Source organism: Manis javanica, chromosome 12 (assembly GCF_040802235.1).
Source record: "Manis javanica isolate MJ-LG chromosome 12, MJ_LKY, whole genome shotgun sequence".
NCBI classification, from domain to species: Eukaryota; Metazoa; Chordata; class Mammalia; order Pholidota; family Manidae; genus Manis; species Manis javanica.
In genome coordinates, this window is record NC_133167.1 from 62,846,706 (window position 1) to 62,866,970 (window position 20,265).

At 35.5% G+C, this 20,265-nt stretch overlaps 2 protein-coding genes across 8 annotated transcripts in view; one reads left to right on the forward strand and one right to left on the reverse strand.

The window, feature by feature from the left end:
* The window catches only part of DCAF17 (DDB1 and CUL4 associated factor 17), a 65,004-nt gene extending 48,626 nt beyond the window's left edge, over positions 1 to 16,378 (reverse strand). The window contains exons 1-8 of one of the 4 annotated variants that reach the window (XM_017664920.3): positions 16,104 to 16,235; positions 15,649 to 15,752; positions 11,285 to 11,375; positions 8,659 to 8,795; positions 7,943 to 8,021; positions 7,113 to 7,202; positions 4,893 to 4,997; positions 4,501 to 4,606 (exon numbers count right to left, since the gene is read on the reverse strand). In XM_017664920.3, the coding sequence (XP_017520409.1) occupies positions 4,501 to 4,606; positions 4,893 to 4,997; positions 7,113 to 7,202; positions 7,943 to 8,021; positions 8,659 to 8,795; positions 11,285 to 11,344 (577 nt within the window). In that variant the 5' untranslated portion in view covers positions 11,345 to 11,375; positions 15,649 to 15,752; positions 16,104 to 16,235. Of the gene's footprint in view, positions 1 to 4,500; positions 4,607 to 4,892; positions 5,021 to 7,112; positions 7,203 to 7,942; positions 8,022 to 8,658; positions 8,796 to 11,284; positions 11,376 to 15,648; positions 15,753 to 16,103 lie in introns of all 4 variants that reach the window. The other 3 variants (XM_017664918.3, XM_073218700.1, XM_037022915.2) reach the window with 3 other exon arrangements.
* Positions 16,379 to 16,783: 405 nt separating this feature from the next.
* Positions 16,784 to 20,265, forward strand: part of METTL8 (methyltransferase 8, tRNA N3-cytidine) — a 145,956-nt gene continuing 142,474 nt past the window's right edge. For 3 of the 4 annotated variants that reach the window (XR_012123704.1, XM_073218701.1, XM_073218702.1), the window contains exon 1: positions 16,784 to 16,922. The gene's annotated coding sequence lies outside the window, so the exon portion shown is untranslated. The remainder of the gene's footprint in view (positions 16,923 to 20,265) is intronic. The other variant, XM_037022917.2, reaches the window with a different exon arrangement.

Below are 20,265 nucleotides of genomic sequence, written 5' to 3' on the forward strand. Positions count from 1 at the left end.
CCCCTTTATAGTATGTTTTGCAAATATGTCCCATTTGTTGTTTGGTTTTGAGTTGGTTTATACTGTGTGTGTTTTTATTTGTTTTTTTGCCATGAAGAAGTTATTTTTATGTATCCAAAGTTATCAATCCCTTCTTTTATAGCTCTGAGTTTTATGTCATACTTAGGTTTTCCCCACTCTGAGATAAAAAGATTCTCTCAAGTTTCCTTATAGGATTTCAAAATATGTGATCCATCTATCATTTATTTTGGTGTAAAGAATGAGTTAGGACTCCAACTTTGTTTTCACAAGAACTATTAAATAATATAGTTGGAAATTAATATTCATAATATATAAACATTTAGAAGTAGGTTAGGCTACATATGTTAAGCAACAATGTGAAATGAATCTCAAAAATAACGTGCTGTGTGAATAAATAGAAAACTGTTGCATTCCTATACACTAATGATGAACTAGCAGAAAGAGAAATCAGGAAAATAATTCCATTCACAATTGCATCAAAAAGAAAAAAATACCTAGGAATAAACCTAACGAAGGAAGTGAAAGACCTATACTCTGAAAACTACAGGACACTCATGAGGCAAATTAAAGAAGATACCAATAAACTGAAACACATCCAGTGCTCAGGGATAGGAAGAATTAATACTGTCAAAATGGCCATCCTGCCTAAAGCAATCTACAGATTCAATGCAATTGCTATCAAAATATCAACCACATTCTTCAACCAACCAGAGCAAATAGTTCTAAAATTCATATGGAACCACCAAAGACCCCAAATAGCAAAAGCAATCCTGAGAAGGAAGAATAAAGCTGGGGGTATTATGCTCCCCAACCTAAAGCTCTACTACAAAGCCACAGTAATCAAGACAATTTGGTACTGGCACAAGAATAGACCCATAGACCAATGGAACAGACTATAGAGAACCCTTATATAAACCCAAGCATATATGGTCAATTAATATGTGACAAAGGCACCATGGATATACAATGGGCAAATGACAGCCTCTTCAATAGCTGGTGTTGGCAAAACTGGACAGCTACATGCAAGAGAATGAAACTGGATTACTGTCTAACCCCATACACAAAAGTAAACTCAGAATGGATCAAAGATCTGAATGTAAGTCATGAAACCATAAAAATCTTGGAAGAAAACATAGGCAAAAATCTCTTGAATATAAACATGAGCAACTTTTTCCTGAGTGTATCTCCTTGGGCAAGGGCAACAAAATAAAAAATGAACAAATGGGACTACATCGTGCTAACATGCTTCTGTACAGCAAAGGAGAGCATCAGCACAACAAAAAGGCATCCTACAGTATGGGAGAATATATTTGTAAATGACATACCTGACAAATGGTTAATAGCCAAAATGTATAAAGAACTTACACACCTCAACACCCAAAAAGCAAATAACCCTATTAAAAAATGGGCGGAGCGTATCAAAGACACTTCTCCAAAGAAGAAATTCAGATGGCCGACAGGCACATGAAAAGATGCTCCGCATGACTAATTATCAGGGAAATGCAAATTAGAACCACAATGAGATATCAACTCATACCAGTTAGGATGGCCAACACAGAAAAGATTAGGAACAACAAATGCTGAGGAGGATGTGGAGAAAGGGGAACCCACCTACACTGGTGGTGGGAATGTAAACTAGTTCAGCCATTGTGGAAGGCAATATGAAGGTTCCTCAAAAAACTAAAATTAGAAATACCATTTGACCCAGGAATTCCACTCCTAGGAATTTACCCAAAGAAAACAAGTTCTCAGACTCAAAAAGACATCTGAAACCCTATGTTCATCACAGCACTATTTACAATAGTGAAGATATGGAAGCAACCTAAGTGTCCATCAGTAGATGAATGAATAAGGAAGATGTGGTGCATATACACAATGGAATATTATTCAGCCATAAGAAGAAAACAAATCCTACCATTTGCAACAACATGGATGGAGCTAGAGGGTATTATGCTCAGTGAAATAAGCCAGGCAGAGAAAGACAAATACCAAATGTTTTCACTCATCTGTGGAGCATAAGAACAAAAGCAAAAACTGAAAGAATAAAACAGCAGCAGACTCACAGAACCCAAGAATGGACTAACAGTTGCCAAAGGGAAGGGGCTAGGGAGGGTGAGTGGGAAGTGAGGGAGGGAGAAGGGGAATAAGGGGCATTACTATTAGCACACTTAATAATGCAGGGGGTGGCATGGGGGAGGCAGTATAACACAGAGAAGACAAGTACTGACTCTATAGCATCTTACTACGCTGATGGACAGTGACTGTGATGGGGTTATGTGGTGGGATTTGGTAATGGGGGGAATCTAGTGACCACAGTGTTGCTCATGTGATTTATATTAATGATACCAAAATAAAAATAATAATAATGTGCTGTGTGAAAGAAGGCAGACAAAAAAATACACATTACATGATTCCACTGATACAAAACCCTAGAAAATACAAATTTAATCTACAGTGAAAGAAGTAGATCATTGGTTTTAAGGCTGAGAATGGGGAGGAAATTGAGAGGAAAGCGCACAGGAGAACATTTTGGAGTGGTGAGAAGACAGTCCATCTTGATTTTAATGGTGGTTTCATGAGTATACACATTTGGCAAACACATTGCAGGTAAAATGTGTGCATTTAAATGCATGTAAATTACACCTCAACAGAGTTTATCTTTTTTTTAAGAGACCTCTGAAAGAGTATTTTCAGTATGATTCTTTTTTGGCTTTAGACATACAGAAATATACATATTATAAGATTAGTAAGAAAACACAAGGTGATAACAGTTGACTTCATGCAGGGGAACTACAAGTGTTTAACATTTTTTCTATTTCATTTACCTTTATTTCCAAATTTTTCTCTAATGAAAACAGATTGCTTTGCTTTAAGAAAAAAGTTATTTAAAGTTAAAATGAATATTATTTTGTATAGACCTTAACTGTCCTGAAAAACAAATTTGGAGAAATGCATAGGATTTCACTCTACAGTTTGAAAAAAGTTTCCAATATAAGCAAGCTACTTTTCTTAGCCAAATGTCCAAAAATCACTGAATTATATTATTTTGCAATAAAGTGATTTCATAGATCATATTTTCAAACATTCTTATTTTAAAGTTGAGAAAAGTGAGGCCTAGAGAGGTTAAGTCATTTGGCACTATCACACTACTAGTTAGTGGTGGAGTTTCACTCAAATAGCAAAGATTCTGATACCAAATCCCATCTTTCTATGAAAAGGTCCTTAAACTACAGCACAATACTTCAGGCTCTATGTACTTTATCACCCTGTTCTTTGTTTTACTCAATTATTTTCTGCATTTCAACAAGAACAATGCTACTATTTCAGCAAACTCTTTTAAAAGTAATTCATTTTAGTTATCCCTGAGCCTATAGTTTTAAAATTCTTAGTAGATTCCTGTGGTGTGCTGGGGCTGAGTTTTCACAAAATTGCCTAACTCAGCTTGTCTAACGCATTTAAAAACTTGAATAGTTTTTAAAATATTTATTTTGAACTTCTTGGATAACAATGTTGAATTATTTCAGGAGCTTTTCTAGTATTTACTACTGTCATTTACATATTTACTCTATGTCATTTACTACTAAAAAGAGCATTTACTTTTTTCCAACAATTAAATCTTTTGTTTCTTGATCTGTTGATGATATAATGTTAAGTAAGAATGATGGGAAAAATTCTTGTCTTATTCTGCTTGTATTAGAAAAACCTTTGGAATTTTACTTAAAAATATGATGTTTATTGGTTGGAAATAAAAGGAAATGCTTTTAACATGACAGTAAGTGACCCTTAAGGAATTAAGAACAAAGATAAACAGATATTAGAATAACAAAATATATTCTTTTTTAATTTACTCACGTGATTTTTTTCTACCTACTTGCAAACATTAAATCATCCTTGCATTCTTGAGATAAACTCTGGTCAGTCATGGTTTTTTTCTTTTAATATACACTGCTGAATTTTAATGGTTGATTTCTTTTTTATTAAACTTAAGTTTGATAAGCTAAATATGAAACAATTTATTATATTTATAAAATTATGTATAATTTTCTTTTTTGTACTTTGTCAGTCTTTAAGTACACTGGGAGGTTCTCTCTGTGTCTGAGCTCTATGCTCAGATGACATGGTATATTTTCCTAGGAAAATGCCTTTCTTAGAGATGCGTAAGTTTCAAAGAATTGTAAAATATTAAGTTATAAGGGAGTGAACCAGTTATCATTTGTTGCAATTCATCATACTGCAGGAAAGGAAATCAAGACCAGAAAGGTAAAGGTCACTGATCTCTGGCCAAAATAACCTAGCATCCCCAGGCCTTCAGTTCAATGACAGATTTTTGTTAACATTTATTCAGTAGTAAGGAATATGCTGTATAGGAGTAAAATGAATTTATAATTAGGAGAAAGACATTCAATTAATTATAATTAATAACTATTTATGTGACCACTTATTTTTTAGGTAAAAAAAAAATACTATATAGTAGCTTACCTGTGATTTTAATATTACAAGGAATGCCAAAAGGAGCCTCTCCTACAGTTCCAGTAGTCCCACCCCATCTGCAGGCATACCCTAAGTCAAGTCTCTGTTGCATGAACTAAAAACAAAACAAAACAAAAATGGTGGATTTAGCATCTACTTATTTGCTTTATAGAGAGAGAAAAAATCAAATTCACATGTTTACAACAGAGAAAATGTATTAAGGACCTTTCTGTATACATTCCCACCCCTCTTTCAAAGATTACTTTGTCTTTCTGCATTTGTACAGTTTTGTAGAGTTGAAATCCACAGCGTCTTAGTCTAAAAGCATCTCACTAAAAAAAATTGTACCTTAGTCAATATATCACATTAATTACAATACAGTAAATTTCAGTTTTCCCTACCTGTTCAGTGATGGCTTGGAAGCTATAGAGTCTGACCAGTCCTGAGCTGTACATCACAATGAGTATTCCATGAGACAAGGTAGCATCTGTAACATTCCCGAAAATCTGAGGGGAAAGGTAGATATCACCTAAGAAAAGACCAGAGGGCCAATCCTCAGAGTTTTCACAGTGGTTCATGCATTTGCTTAATAATCAGGTCACTACTACAACACCCCTGCCTAGCATTGTAACTTAATTATAATCTAGAAACTTCAGGCTAAGATGTTATTAGGGTGGGAAGGCACTGGAGTCTCAAACTGGAGCACTAATGAGGGTATAGCACATACCCCTCAAAATGCAGCAGCATTCATTTGCTTTATAGTTCTAATAACACTATGTTTTAATAACAAATTCTATTCCTCATGACATAGGTATACACTGAGTCCATCTAATTCTACCATGGAGATTATGCATGGTACAATAAATGTAGAAACCCATTCTTTATGCTAAAATAAAGAGAATAGGTGAAAAGGTTGGATCTAAGAAAGGAATCAAATGAGAAATTTTATCATAACTTTGTTCTTTGAGTATCTAATACTGTCTGACTTTTTAGTCATAAAAAAACCCAAACATGTTAAAGACCAAACATTCAGAAAGACATCTAGCCTCGCTAACACTGAGTAAACCTCTGGCTTATTGTTCCATTTCTGTTTCTGTTCTACACACTGGGTCCTGTCATGACTCTCTACAGAGCTTTGAGAAAGAACTTGATTCTGTGCCTATTTTAATATTTAACAAAAGCCAAAACAGACAAATATCCATAGCAATGGGAGAAACAAGTAGATATTAGTGAAAATGTTTTTATTTTTTACTCAAGACAAATTACTTAGTTAAGATTTACTACCTCAATAGCTTAAAATACATTCTGAGGCTGGCCCTTGGGTAGTCTAATGCATGGTAAATGAAAGATATGCTTCAATTTCAAATAATCATAATAAAAAACAATTCCCTCTAATGATTATCTTGGACATGTTAAGAATAAATAGAAGTAACTTGTAACTTTGCTAAGTGTGCATTCCTGTTGTAGACAAGTGTACACAATTACTTGATCCACAAGCACAAAAAGAACAACTAAATTCGTAAGTTGTTTTTTGTCATCTCTTAGAAGGATAATTATGGTTTGCTTTGATCTTGACTAGCCCATGACTTTTTATTCTCTGATGTTTGTTCCTCACTTTGAAAAGGAGGACTTACGTAATTCAAACATATTTTCAAACAATGAGTGCTATAATAAAGTAGCCACTCTACTTTAAAATTCCATTTGTACTTTTGGAGTCAAATCTAAGTTCAAATTCTAACTTCTCCATCTAATACCTTTAGGATTTGTAGCTGCTTAACTTCCTAGTTTAATACATTATATGTTACAATGTTGTACAATACTCAAAATACCCAGCACAGAATAATTTATAAGGACCTAATATGATGTTAACCTTTATGCACTTTAGTATATTATTTATATAAAACTTTCTAAATACATTCATCTTGTTTGCTAATGAATATTAGTAGATCCTCAAGATCTGGCCTCAATAGTACTTTATGAGTTTAAATAAAGGTTAGACCAGAACAGAAGGCAGAGTAGACCAATAAATAACATATCCACAGACTAAATAACTTTTTAAAGAAGAGTAGAAGACCACTGATTCTTTTACTCAAAGGAAGGATGTTCTTTCCTTCCTTCCATATAACTGCCACAAAAATAAAAAATATTGGCAATGATAAAATCCAAAACTCAATGAGTTAGAAAACTAACATATTTAATTATAAAGCTCATTTATATATCATAAATTTTAGATGTATATCTTATAATTAAGATGGGGCATTTTGTTGCAGTTTTCCACCTTCCTTTAATGATCATTTTAATAAGCTATGGAACATTTCCTCTGAAAAAATACCTTATTCACTTCATAAATTTATAAAATAGTGGTTTGTTAATGACCACAGATATTCAACACCACCTACTTGAGAGGCATAAAAACATGCAGAAGATGAAGGGATGATTAAAAGCTCTTTCCAAGTCAAACATTCTCATGTGTTTTGATATGAAAAAAAGTCAGAGCAGCAAGCTTTTTATAGTCAGGGGATCAATTCTAATCAAAACACCTTATAAAAAAATAATATGAGGATATTACATCCTATTGTCAAAAAATTAATATTGCAATTAAGTCAGAAGTGAGTTCTTACATTTTTGTTGATCTCCAAAATCCCTATGAGTGAAAAAGGTAGAACATGGAATACCGCAAGGTACAGCAAAACAGGCTGCTGAATGCCTGCCTAAAAGGAAAGACTAAAATTACAGGCAGCTCTCAAGAATATTTCAGAAACATTGTTTTCATGAGCTGAAAACATCCATCTACATTGCAAAGTTACTTAAATTGGAAGGCATACATGCTCAAAATATGTCCACTAAACCTTTAGCCCTTTAGACATACACATGCATACAATCTATAAAAGTAAACATAATAAACATTTCTTAGCAACAAAATATATTTCATATAGTGTACAACATATTTTGTATACTGCATAACAAGCTATATTTTATAAAATACAATTTAAGATATTTTCTATTATATGAATACAAATTAACATAATAGACTATGTATTATATTATTATGTAACTTTCATTGTAAACTAGAATTCAACAATAAAGAGCCTAAATGAAAGACATACATATAGTTATTATAGTCATAACATTTGAAAGAAGCATTAAACTGACATGTCTATATGAGAGGAGAAAAAAAAATGTCAACAATTAAAGCTTGAGTGGTTTCTCTGTTGAAGATAACTCCCTTACTTTGAAGAACAGGCTTAGTCAATTTCTTTCTACTATGGAATGTAAAATAATCTGTTGTACTTCCCCAGAGTGGCTTGAAGGGAATTTCTTAAGTTTGTGGCAAACAACTTTTATAGTATGCTTCAGAAATTAAAGATAAGTAGTTCTTTCATAACATATTTGCAGACAAATTGCTCTGGAAACAAATTCTTCATTTTATTGATTGGATAAAGATGTCTACCTGCCGGGCCAATGCTGAGCCTTTGTTCTGAGCTGACTTGACTGCAATGACTTCTTGAGGAGTGTCCCAGCTCAAGTATCTTTTAAATAATGAAGAGAAGTTTATTCATTTGAGTCAGTTTTCTAATACTTAAAATAAAAATATAATAGATATTTTATAAGAGTTTTTTACTCTAAAAATTATATATAATTTTAATCTTTCTAGAGTCTCAGTAACTAACATTGTGTTTGATCTAATAGTATTCAAAACTTAGAAAATTCCTGCTTTAAAATGGCAGTTATAAAAAGCATTAAAAATGTGACTTTCACATTTTGCATGCACATATTCATTCCAAAATTTTATACCTCATGTACAAAACTACTGTTTCAATAATAGTTCTTAGATTCTATGAGGCAGGTTAATTTAACCAAAACAGACTAGCCTTCAGGAAAGTCTACCATAAACTGCATCCTACATATAAAATACTATTTGTAGAAAGGAAATTTTTTTTAAAAGGGTATTTGTGTATAGGTTAGTTACTTCTGAGGAATACAAAGATAAATGCTAAAGGGGCTCTAGCCTTAAATCTTCAAATTTCTTAATGGAGAAAAAGAGTAAGTTTATAAATTGAGATCCAGGTATACAATGGAAAACTTTTAAAAAAAAGCTTGAAATTTCCACACCACAAGTCTCAAATTTCTATACTAAAATTTGAAGAATAAAATCACAGGTAATACCTGAATTTGCAATATGAAGCAAGATATATTTTCTCAAGGACTTTTCCTGTAGTTGCTGATACGCGAAGTAGCCAATTATGAGCGGTCAGTGCTATAAGTGAGGATTCATAATCTGATGGATTGGGAAGCATTTCTCCCTAAAAAAAATGAGGTATAAAAAGGAAACTGCTTGGTCATGAGCAGTCTGTAGTAATCTGTGTTCAAAGAGAATAGCTAAATCCTTAAAGAAATAGTCAAATAAGTAAACCAAAGAAATATTAAATGTACAAGTAAAGAATTAAGACAAGGAAAGACAAAAGTGGATAATTATTTCATCATCAACTTATTAAATGATTTTATTCACATAAACTGCTTAACACTACTCAAAATAATTTTATTACTTATTAATTATTATTAAACATTCAACAAATGTGAGCCAATCATCATCATCACAATACAACTATAATAGGAGTATTACTATTGATGCCCCTGTGATAATGACGATAACAACAATAAGTTCTTAAACAATGTATAATAGCAAAATCAATCAAAAGGCATCACTAGAACAGGTATTTCTTTATTCCAAGATTTGCTTTCTTTTTGATAGACGTCAAAATGGCAAAAGATCAAATTACTCCATTATTCACTGTGACTCTACTTTAACCCCAAGAGAAATGCTAAAATCCAGAATCACGGCAGCCAAAGAAAAGAAGGTGGACCTGGTTTTAAAGATAACCTCTGTCACCGATGAATCACCCTCCAAAAATGGGGTGGATAGCTGTGTACCTGCCAGCGAGGAGATGCCACAAGGTGGAAGTCTAAGGCAGGAAGAGAAAGAGAAGTAAAGGGATCCATTTTTGATATGTAGAATAAAAAAAGAAGCTCTCAGAGAAAGGTTAAGAATAGGGAAATTGAAATTATTCTAGTGTTTGTTTAGGCTGAAAAGTAAATAGAAAAGAATGAAGACATAGCTTTTTCATATGTACTCCTTAAGATTTGTCTTTTCTTTCAAATGTTAGGGAAAGAAATAAGCTTTTTCAAATTTCTTCATTTAGTGTGTATGTGTTTAAGCTTATTAACTGGAAGCCTTACACTAAAATTATAAGCAACAATGTAAACAATTTTATTCTATGGTGTCTTACATAAGAATCATCTCATGGAGATTTTTAAAGTTTTAAATGTACTATTTACACCTTGCCTATTAAAAAAAAGAATTTGAAGTAGCATATATAATAAGTTTGAGTTATTTTCCTAAACTAAAAAAGTTGTATTTCACACATAATCTAGAAAAGGATGCTAATTTAAATGCAGTTTCACATCAGTATGTTAACAGCAATAAAATACACTTCCTAGTTTTTCTTAATGGAAAATCTTGCTTCACTTCAAATGAGAACAAAATATTTGAACAGAAGTGAGAATAGGAATTAGAAACTTAATTTTTGCAGGATTGTTCTAAATTTCTGTTGTTTTGTAGTGGTGTCTTCAAAACTTTTCTCAATTAAGAAATCTGTCATCCTCTTGACCCCACCAATGAAAATGGATTAAAAGGCTTTACATATGGGGAGCCCAACAGTTATTTTTAGCTCTCAGGAAGGATTTGGGGAAGAAACATAGATTCAAAGCTTTCTGATTTTTAAAAAAGTACCTTCTATGTAGAGCGAGTAAGCATCCAGGGACAAAAAAAAGCAGCAGCTCCAGAAAACTACAATTCTATGTAAAAACAAGTCTTCAAAAAAAAAAGTTCCATAGTAAATGCAAAGCATAGTCTCATATCCTTTAAACACTACTTTTAATTATATATTCTGAGTTCAATTTTTCCTAAAAAAAAAAAGTCAGATTTGTTGCAGTATTTTCTAAGTACATTTCTTAGAACACTGATTCCACCAAAGACTAACATTTAGAAATATACCTCAAAAAAGAAAGTTGTGATCAAGAGTTTGAGAAAATGGTTTGACAATCACCGTGCACATAGGTATAAGTATTACTAATATTAAAGCCTCTGAAAAATAATTCTATAAATATGTAAATATGAATAAATACAAACAAGTATATCCCAAATTCAGAATATCCCGAACTATTTTGTCTACCACCCAGTTCTCCCAACTCCTCAAACAAGTATAAGATACTAACATCTTATGGAAAAAAACAACAGTGTTCTGAAAAATACACACCAGGGCAATTCTGGTCTGATGGATCAAGATTACCTTATTATTTTAGGTTTTGTTTTTGTCATATTTTTTTCCTAACAAGATTCATGGAAGAAACTCATGAGAATCCACTTTAAAAAAGCCACATAATATTAACTGCTGTGTAAATAAATATTTTGTTTCAGTATATTAAGTAAAGTGATCTCTTAAACACTAAGAATAATTATAAACTAGTTTATATTGCTCATAACACTTTTAACCACCTTATAACTTTTTTTAGTTTTCAAGATTTATAAATGGTATTGAATTTTAAAAATCTAAAAATCTCTTCATGTTTCATGAGGAAAATTGATAATCAAAAGATATACTCTCTTCTTGATTCAAGATCCAGGAATCATTATGATATATAAGTTTTATTCCTTTATACTATATATTAACAATAACCAGCTCTTCTAGGCTACAAATGCTTTAGAAAGAAATGCTCTAGAAACAAATCTTACCACTGGGCATTCCCATAATAAAGCATCTTCTATTTTTTCTGATCTGGAACATTTTGGCATTTCATAAAGTTTTCTTGGCTCTGATGCAACACTGGGGGAAAAAAAAGATTATTCTTGATAAGTGACAAAATAGTCAGATTTGAGTGATTTTTCTCTATTCAGAGATTTGAAATACCAAAATACAACTTGTCTACTTTGCTTTCTACTTTCTTAACTGTTGACCTTTCCTTTCTGATCGCAAAATTCATAATACACATTCAAAGAAAAGAAATCTGAAAAATATAATAAATTAAAACAGATTATAATACTATACGGCTAGCATGTTGAGAAGGGCAAGAAAATCTGAGGCTAATGTCTGCCCCAACTATGACGGCTCAACTTTTAGAGTAGGATAGTCACTCAGAAGCATGCCATTGATCCCTACCACCACCAGCTCTAGACCTTGGCATGAAGATTTTGGCAAAAAGCAGAGAGCCCCTAGTTTCTTCCCAGAGGAGCTGACTTCATTTGCAACAGACTATGGAGAGGTTCTAGCCTAAGAGCACTCTCAAAACCAGCAGAGGTTGTGGTGAAAGGCAAACGAGAAGAGATTTTTAGATTAACTGGCCAAATAGGCTAAACTGTAAACTGGCCAATTTAACAGAGAGAACCAGAAAAAGATTGCTGGGGGAGGTCTCCTCAGGTCAGAACAAATCTCAAACACTACCTAAAAAAACTATCATCTCTAACTTCTGGTTTCTGGTCCAACATGTTAAGAGCTTAGAAATCATCACACCTGTCCTCACAACAACAAAAAAGATGAACAAACTGAAAACCAGCAAGTCTTCCATCAGAAACTGAGATGACAGGGCAGACCAATGCCAGTGAAACTGGAGAGAGAGGTGGATACCAAGAAACACAGCCTACCAGGAGCAAGCCACTAGAGACAGTACTGGGAAGACAAAACAAGGACACCAGGCGAAATTGTAACCTTTGACACCTACAACTATAGCAAATATAAACACAGCCTCACTCCTAGCCAGATAAACATAAAACCTCACTCTCAAGACCTGCTTATCACAATTACTTTTATCTAATACATCACAAACAACTTTCAACAAGAAATGACAAGGCATGCCAAAATGCAAAACACAAAGACTGAAAAGACAAGTACCAGAACCAGACTCAAATATGGTGAGGATTTTAGAATTATTTGAGAACTTAAAATAACTAAGATGAACATGCAAGGACTCTAATGTAAAAAGTGACAACATGCAAGAATAGAATGGTAATTAAGCATAGACATTATCAATAGGAAATACTAGAAATAAAAAAACACCATAATACAAATGAAGAATGTCTTTGATGGATTCATCAGTAGACTGGATCACAGCCATGGAAAGAATCAGTGAGCTTTAAAATATTTCAACAGAAACTTCCCAAACTAGAAAGAATGAAAAAAGTGGAACACAATATCCAAGAACTGTGGTTCAATTAGAAGAGGTGTAATGTATACATAATGAAAATGCCATAAGGAGAAGAGAGAACAAAAGAATACTTGAAATAATAATGACTGAGAAATTAACTTCCAGAATTAATGAGAGACCCCAACCTATAAATCCAGTTAGTTTACAGAACACAAAGCAGGATAAATACAAAAAAATCTGTACTTTGGAATATCTAATTCTAAACTGTAGAAAATCAAAAACAAAGAGAACATCTTGAAAGAAATGAGAGGGAAAAAGCACCTGACCTGTAGAGCAACAGGATGAGAATCACACTGGACTTCCTTCAGAAACCGTGCAAGCAAGTAGAGAGTAGAGTGAAATATTTAAAGTGACAGACAAAACCCCCCACATCAACCTAAAATTCTGTGTCCCAAGTCCAGCTGAGGAGAAACAGACAAAATTGAGAGAGTGCATTGCCAGTGAACCTGCCTTACAAGGAATGTTCAAATAAGTTCTTCAGAGAGAAGAAAAATGATACAAGTCAGTAATACAGATCTCAAAGAAAAGGGGAGCATTAGGGAAACAATACATGAAGGCAAAATAAAGCCCTTTATTTTTCTGCATCTTAATTGGTGCAACAAATAAAAATTTTTCATAATAACAAGATATTCAGTGATTATAGCTTATGGGTAAGTTAAAATAATGATAGCAATATTATAAAAGGCAGGAGGGAGGTATCAGAAATACTGTTTTAAGATACCTGCATTACCCATGAAGAGGTATGTTACTTAAAAGTGACTTAAATTGGTTGTAAATGTATATTGTGAGTTCTAAGGCAACCACTATAAAATTTTAAAAAGAAGTATGCTGACGTGGAGAGAAAATGAAATCATATAAAATACTCAAAAGCAGTGAAGGCGGAAGAATGAAAGACAAAAAAATGAAACAGAACAAACACAATGAACAGAAAACAGTTACAAATATGGGAGGTATTAAACCAACTATAACAATAATCCCTTTAAATATGAATGGTCTAAATACATCTACTAAAAGAGATTGTTAGAGTGGATGAAAAAAACAAGACATATATGTTGTCTACAAGACACCCATTTAAAAGACAGAGGTAGATTAAAAGTAAAGGGATGGAGAATGATATACCATTCAAATATTAACCAAAAGCAAGCTACCGTCATTATATTAATTTCAGGCAAAGCAGACTTTGAAAAGTAAAATTACTGGGGATAAAGAGTGGCATTACATAATGATAAAGAAGTCACTTCTCCACAAAGACATAAAAATCCTCAATGTGTATGCATCTAACAAGAGAATCAAAATACGTGAGACAAAAACGGATAGAACATAAAGAGAAAAAAACAAACCCACTATTACAGTTAGATTTCAACAAAATTTCAATCAGTAAAAGATAGATCCAGCAAGCAGAAAGTCAATAAAGACACAGCTGAAATGAACAGTAGCATCAATCAACTAGATCTGACATCTATAGAATACCTCATCCAATGACAGAATACAGACTCTTCTCAAGCTCACAAGAAGCATTCACCAACACAGACCACAGTCTGGGTCATAAACACATCTTAACAAATTTAAAGGACTAGAAATAATACACAGTATGCTCTCAGACCACAAGGGAATTTAATTAGAAATCAGTAATAAAGATAGAAAATCCCCAAATACTTGGAGATTAAACAACACACTTCTAATTAATGCATGGGTCAAAGAAGTCTCAAGATAAATGTAAAAATGTTTTTAACGAAATGAAAACGAATAAATATATTGACATTTGTGAGATGCAGTAAAAACAATACTTACTGGGAAATGTATCTATTAGAAAAGGAGAGGAGCTCCCAGATTGGTGAACCCATCTCCACGTGGTCAGGGAGAACATGCTCAGGGAGCATGAAAGCTCTGTGCCTCTTTCCACATACCTGGCCCTGCCTCTCTCTCTCTCTCATCTGGCTGCTCCTGAATTATATCCTTTTATAATAAACTTGTAATCTACTAAGGAGCCAGTCACAGAAGAGTGTATATTATGTGATTCCATTTCTATGAAATGTCCAGGATAGGTGAAACATAAGATAGAAAGTAGATTTCCATTTGCTTAGGGCTGAGAGTGATGGAGGTAATAGTATGATAGCTAAAGGGTATAGGAGTTTGTTTTTGAAGTGATGAAAATATTCTAAAACTAACTGTAGTGGTGATTGCCTATATGAGCCACCAATTGCTCATTAAATTCATTGACTATTAATTTCAATAAAATAATTGAATTATATGTACACTTTAAATGGGTGAATTGTATGGTATATGAATAAAGCTCTTTTAATAAAGCTTTTTGCAAAAAATGAACATGCCATGTATTTTAGAGAAGCAAACTTAGGTATGGCATGTTTGAAATATGGTTTAGACTACTTAACAAAGACGTAAACAAAAAGGGGACATTGGCATAGATAAGGAAATGTGGCAAAATCTTGGTTGTTTTGAATTTAGATAGTTGGTATAGTATACATACTATTCTCTACTTAAGCAAACTTGAAAATTTTCTCAGCAAACAAACAAAGGCAAGTGCTTCCAAAACGAAACAGAAATTCTTCTCTAATTATTAGATACATGGCTGCCTTGACTTTGGTATCTTTCAAGAATAATAGAATACTACATCATACTCTCAGCCATCTATCATTTTGCCTGCACTATATAAAGCACGATTGTTTTAAATGAGCGTTTACGGACATGAAGCCAGGAACTTTAGATTTAGCAAAATTTTAAGCTACATGATGCATTTTACTCTCCTACTGTTATTTTGCACCTATTTTTTCATTCTGCTATTTCACTAAACACTAATGTAGGCATGTGGTTCCATACAAATTAGAGTTAAGATCAACAGCGAGGTGGATTACAGCAATAATTTTCACCAAAAGATACCTGCTAACACAGCACCGATAATTGTCAAAATATATTCTTCCTCTCTCATAGGCTATAGGTGACTTGGAATGAGTTGTCCACACATTCTTAAATTTAGTACTTTCCTGAAATACACAAGAATTTCGGTTTAAATAATAACTCATGAGCCTCTATCGTGTACCAAAATTTTAAGTTAAGACAGGTTTTACAGTTTTCCACGTAATCTCACATACGTTATTTAAATGCAACATGTTCAATTCTTCCTCACTCTGCCCTGACGTTCGGGTTTTAGTGGGGTGACTAACTTCTAGAGACTGCTTGCAGGAAGACATAAGCAGCTTAAAACTAAAAACATACGGCTTCCCTATTAATAACTATTTACAAATCTCCCAGGTTCAGCGCCTGGATCCCACTACCCGTCGCATGTTATCTTAAGAGGGGGCTGTAACGCGTAAAAACTGCAGCTCAATAGTTACAGTCTTGATTGCGGTCGCGCTCTGCCCTTAGTCGCGCTCCCATCCGGCGGGCCGTCACCTGGCACACAAGCGCCCGCAGGATGCCCAGGTTCGTCCTCTGCACCACGCCTGCGTCGCGCGAGAAACAGCCCAAAGCCCGGCGACTCAGCCGGCGGCACACGTTGGGCTTCTGCGTCGAGCCCATGGCGGCGCGGGGTTGCTGTGCGAAGAGGGCAGCGCCCCGCACTCCCGCGCTGAGCAGCGGCCTCTGCCTCCGAACCTCCAGGCCCCGGTTCTCTGAGGCGCACCGGAAAAGCTAACACGTGGAGCGGGGAGGAAGACGTACGGCAGAGGGCCCAGGGAAATCGGAGCCGGGCGATCCGCCGAGCGCGGAGAAGGGAAGGAAAGACCACGCCCACCCGGCCGACCCCTCCAGCCTCCTAGCGATCTGGAGCCGGCAGCGGACAGGACAATGCTACGTCCCTGTAAGGTGCGGCCTGCTGAAGCCTGTCCCTCACCGGGAAATGTAGTTCCCAGCGCCGTCTGAGAGAGACTTTTTTTTTCTCAGAACTACACTTCCCGTCAGGCGTCGGGCACGAAGGCGCAACCAGGCCCCGCCCCCAGCTCGTCGCTCCCACCCCGCGCGGGAGCCCTGGGGGCGCTGTGCTTCCACCTCATGGTCTCTGTTCCCTGTGAGCGTCCTGCGCTAGGGGGTCTGCCCCTTGCTGCTGCGAAATCCCCGCGCCTTTCAGCCCCAGACTTCTGCTCTGGGAGCTGGCGGGGCACCGAGAGGGGTCCTGTGTCCAGTGTGATCCCCCAAAGCAGCGTCCTGTGCAAAAGGTACGCCCCACGGCTTTCCCTCCAGTCTCACGTTGGATATTGTGGATGAGGTTAACGGCTAAACATTTTGGGTCTATAAACACTGTGCTTTTGTATGAGTCAGTGGTGGAGGATGCTGTCATTCCCACCGAACTAGGGTTGAATTACTTTTTCCCAGAGGCCCGCTCTTCTGTGGCCTGCAGGAACACAAACTGTTTTTGCTTTAAGTGCTGCATTTTCCTTCCTGTCGCCTTTTTTTTTTTAAATTTCTCCGTAATGGGAAGAAAATATGAAATGGATACATTCTTACTGCACTAAGATAGGATAACTGTTAACTAGCTCTGCCTGTAGGGTCAACGTTCTCTCCGCACCACATTTTCAATAATCAAGCACCAGCGGTGTCTCGTTGCTTTGCTGTTAAGTCCCTTGAGGGTGGTATCTTTGCATGTCCCACGTGGGCTTGTGCAACCTCTGGGAAGTGATCTCATCTGACTGAGAGCAAAAAATACATTATTACTAGGTGAGTGCGTTGGATCACAGTGTAAGTGTTCAGTAAAAATTTGTCGTATCTTTTAAACTCTCCACAGCCTGGGCTTTTGCTGATTTTTCAGGACTTATTTGCAGCGTAACGTGGAGTGCTTTGTATATTTTTAGAGAGTGCTATAATAGTTAATTTGGTAATTCATGAATGCAGCTGTCACTGAGAAAACTGGGATCCAGAAAATACAAGTTTTCTTTGGCTGAAATGAAATTCAAATCATTTCTGAATTGAATCCATCATCTCTCTTTTTCTCCTTCCCTTTCACCCCCACCTGTTTATCTTCCTGTGGTCTTTATCTCACCACCAAGTCACCCAAAGGACATTCTGGATTCCCTCCTTTTCCTCACACAACCAAGTTCTTTTGATTCTAACTTTTATCCATCTCTTCTGTGGCCTGTGGGGACATAACCCCTGGCCTCACCGTTTTATCACATTATTGTATTAGGTAGCCTTTTTTCTGTCTTACTGAAATATTTTTAATTCCAAACCTTAATACTGCTGCCAGAGTGATTTTTCTAAAACACAAATCTCTCCTTTCCCTATTTTAAAATCTTTTAATGGTTCCCAACCACCCAGAGCAGAATTTCTCAAACCCAAGTAGATACCCAGGATTCTTTATTGTTAGCTTAAAATATATTCAGTATGTTAAATATATGCAAATATAAAACTATATATAGACTCCTTATGTTTCATCTTTTATACAACTGTTAAGTCCCAAAGAGTTATAAGTCAAATGAGGCAAAGCTTTAAAACAAATAAATTCAAATGAATACTTATACATTGTTTCCAATGAGACTGTTTTTGCTGGATCTAACATGTTCCAAGAGTCAATGTTCACTGTCCTCCATGTCGTGATATCCTTACAGAAAGGCCTGTCCATATTGTCCTTGTGTTGAGAGATTACTCAATGCACTTACATCTTTTTTTTATTTAAACCACTGCAAAAACTTCCTTTGTTCAGTGTGTCACGGTTTCACTTGACGTTAATTTGACAAACAATGTCATTTACATAGTCTCCATTTCTCTCATTAGCCTATGGCAATGACAAATGGCTCTACTTGTTTGCCAGTGCACACCTGAACACAAGTGTGTGAACTGAAATCTTGTGACAGTAGTCAAAGAGTATATATTTCCTATTGTGTAACAGATTACCACAAATTTAGCAGCTTAAACCAACACCAATTTATTATCCCTAATTTTTTCTCCCTACATTCTTGAATAACCCTAGAACCATTTATTGAAGGGTCCCTCATTTCTCCACAGATCTGCAGTGGTGACTCTGTTGTATGTCAAGTTTACATCATAGTCTTATGTTTATAATTGGAATTCCTCTAATATTTCACCATTAAGGATGATAGTGTAGATTTTTGGTGGCTACCCTTTTTTTTTGGTATCATTAATCTACAATTACATGAGGAACATTACTTTTACTAGACTCCCCCCATCACCAAGTCCCCACCACATACCCCATTACAGTCGCTGTCCATCAGCGTAGCAAGGTGCCATAGAATCACCACTTATCCTCACCGTGCCATACAGCCCTCCCCATGCCCACCCCCCACACACTATACATGCTAATCATAATGCCCCCTTTCTTTGTCCCCCCCCCCTTATCCCTCCCTTCCCGACCATCCTCCCCAGTCCGTTCCCCCTTGGCAAATGTTAATCCATTCTTGGGTTCTGTGAGTCTGCTGCTGTTTTGCTCCTTCAGTTTTTTTCTTTGTTCTTATACTCCACAGATGAGTGAAATCATTTGGCACTTGTCTTTCTCCACTTGGCTTATTTCACTGAGCGTAATACCCTCTAGCTCCATCCATGTTGTTGCAAATGGTAGGATCTGTTTTCCTCTTATGGCTGAATAATACTCCATTGTGTATATGTACTACATCTTTATCCATTCGTCTACTGATAGACACTTAGGTTGCTTCCATTTCTTGGCTATTGTAAATAGTGCTGTGATAAACATAGGGGTGCATATGTCTTTTTCAAACTGGGCTGCTGCGTTCTTAGGGTAAATTCCCAGGAGTGGAATTCCTGGGTCAAATGGTATTTCTATTTTTAGTTTTTTGAGGAACCTCCATACTGCTTTCTACAATGGTTGAACTAATTTACATTCCCACCAGCAGTGTAGGAGGGTTCCCCTTTCTCCACAACCTTGCCAACATTTGTTGTTGTTTATCTTTAGGATGGTGGCAATCCTTACTGGTGTGAGGTGATATCTCATTGTGGTTTTAATTTGCATTTCTCTGATGACTAGCGATGTGGAGCATCTTTTCATGTGTCTGTTGGCCATCTGAATTTCTTTGGAGAACTGTCTGTTCAGCTCCTCTGCCCATTTTTTAATTGGACTATTTCCTTTTTGTTTGTTGAGGTGTGTGAGCTCTTTATATATTTTGGATGTCAACCCTTTATTGGATCTGTCATTTATGAATATATTCTCCCATACTGTAGGATGCCTTTTTGTTCTATTGATGGTGTCCTTTTCTGTACAGAAGCTCTTCAGCTTGATATAGTCTCACTTGTTCATTTTTGCCTCTGTTTCCCCTGCCCTGGGAGATATGTTCATGAAGAAGTCACTCATGTTTATGTCCAAGAGATTTTGGCCTATGTTTTTTCTAAGAGTTTTACGGTTTCATGACTTACATTCAGGGCTTTGATCCATTTAGAATTTACTTTTGTGTATGGGGTTGGACAAAGATCTAGTTTCATTCTCTTACATGTAGCTGTCCAGTTTTGCCAACACCAGCTGTTGAAGATGCTGTCATTTCCCCACTGTATGTCCATGGCTCCTTTATCATATATTAATTGACCATATATGTTTGG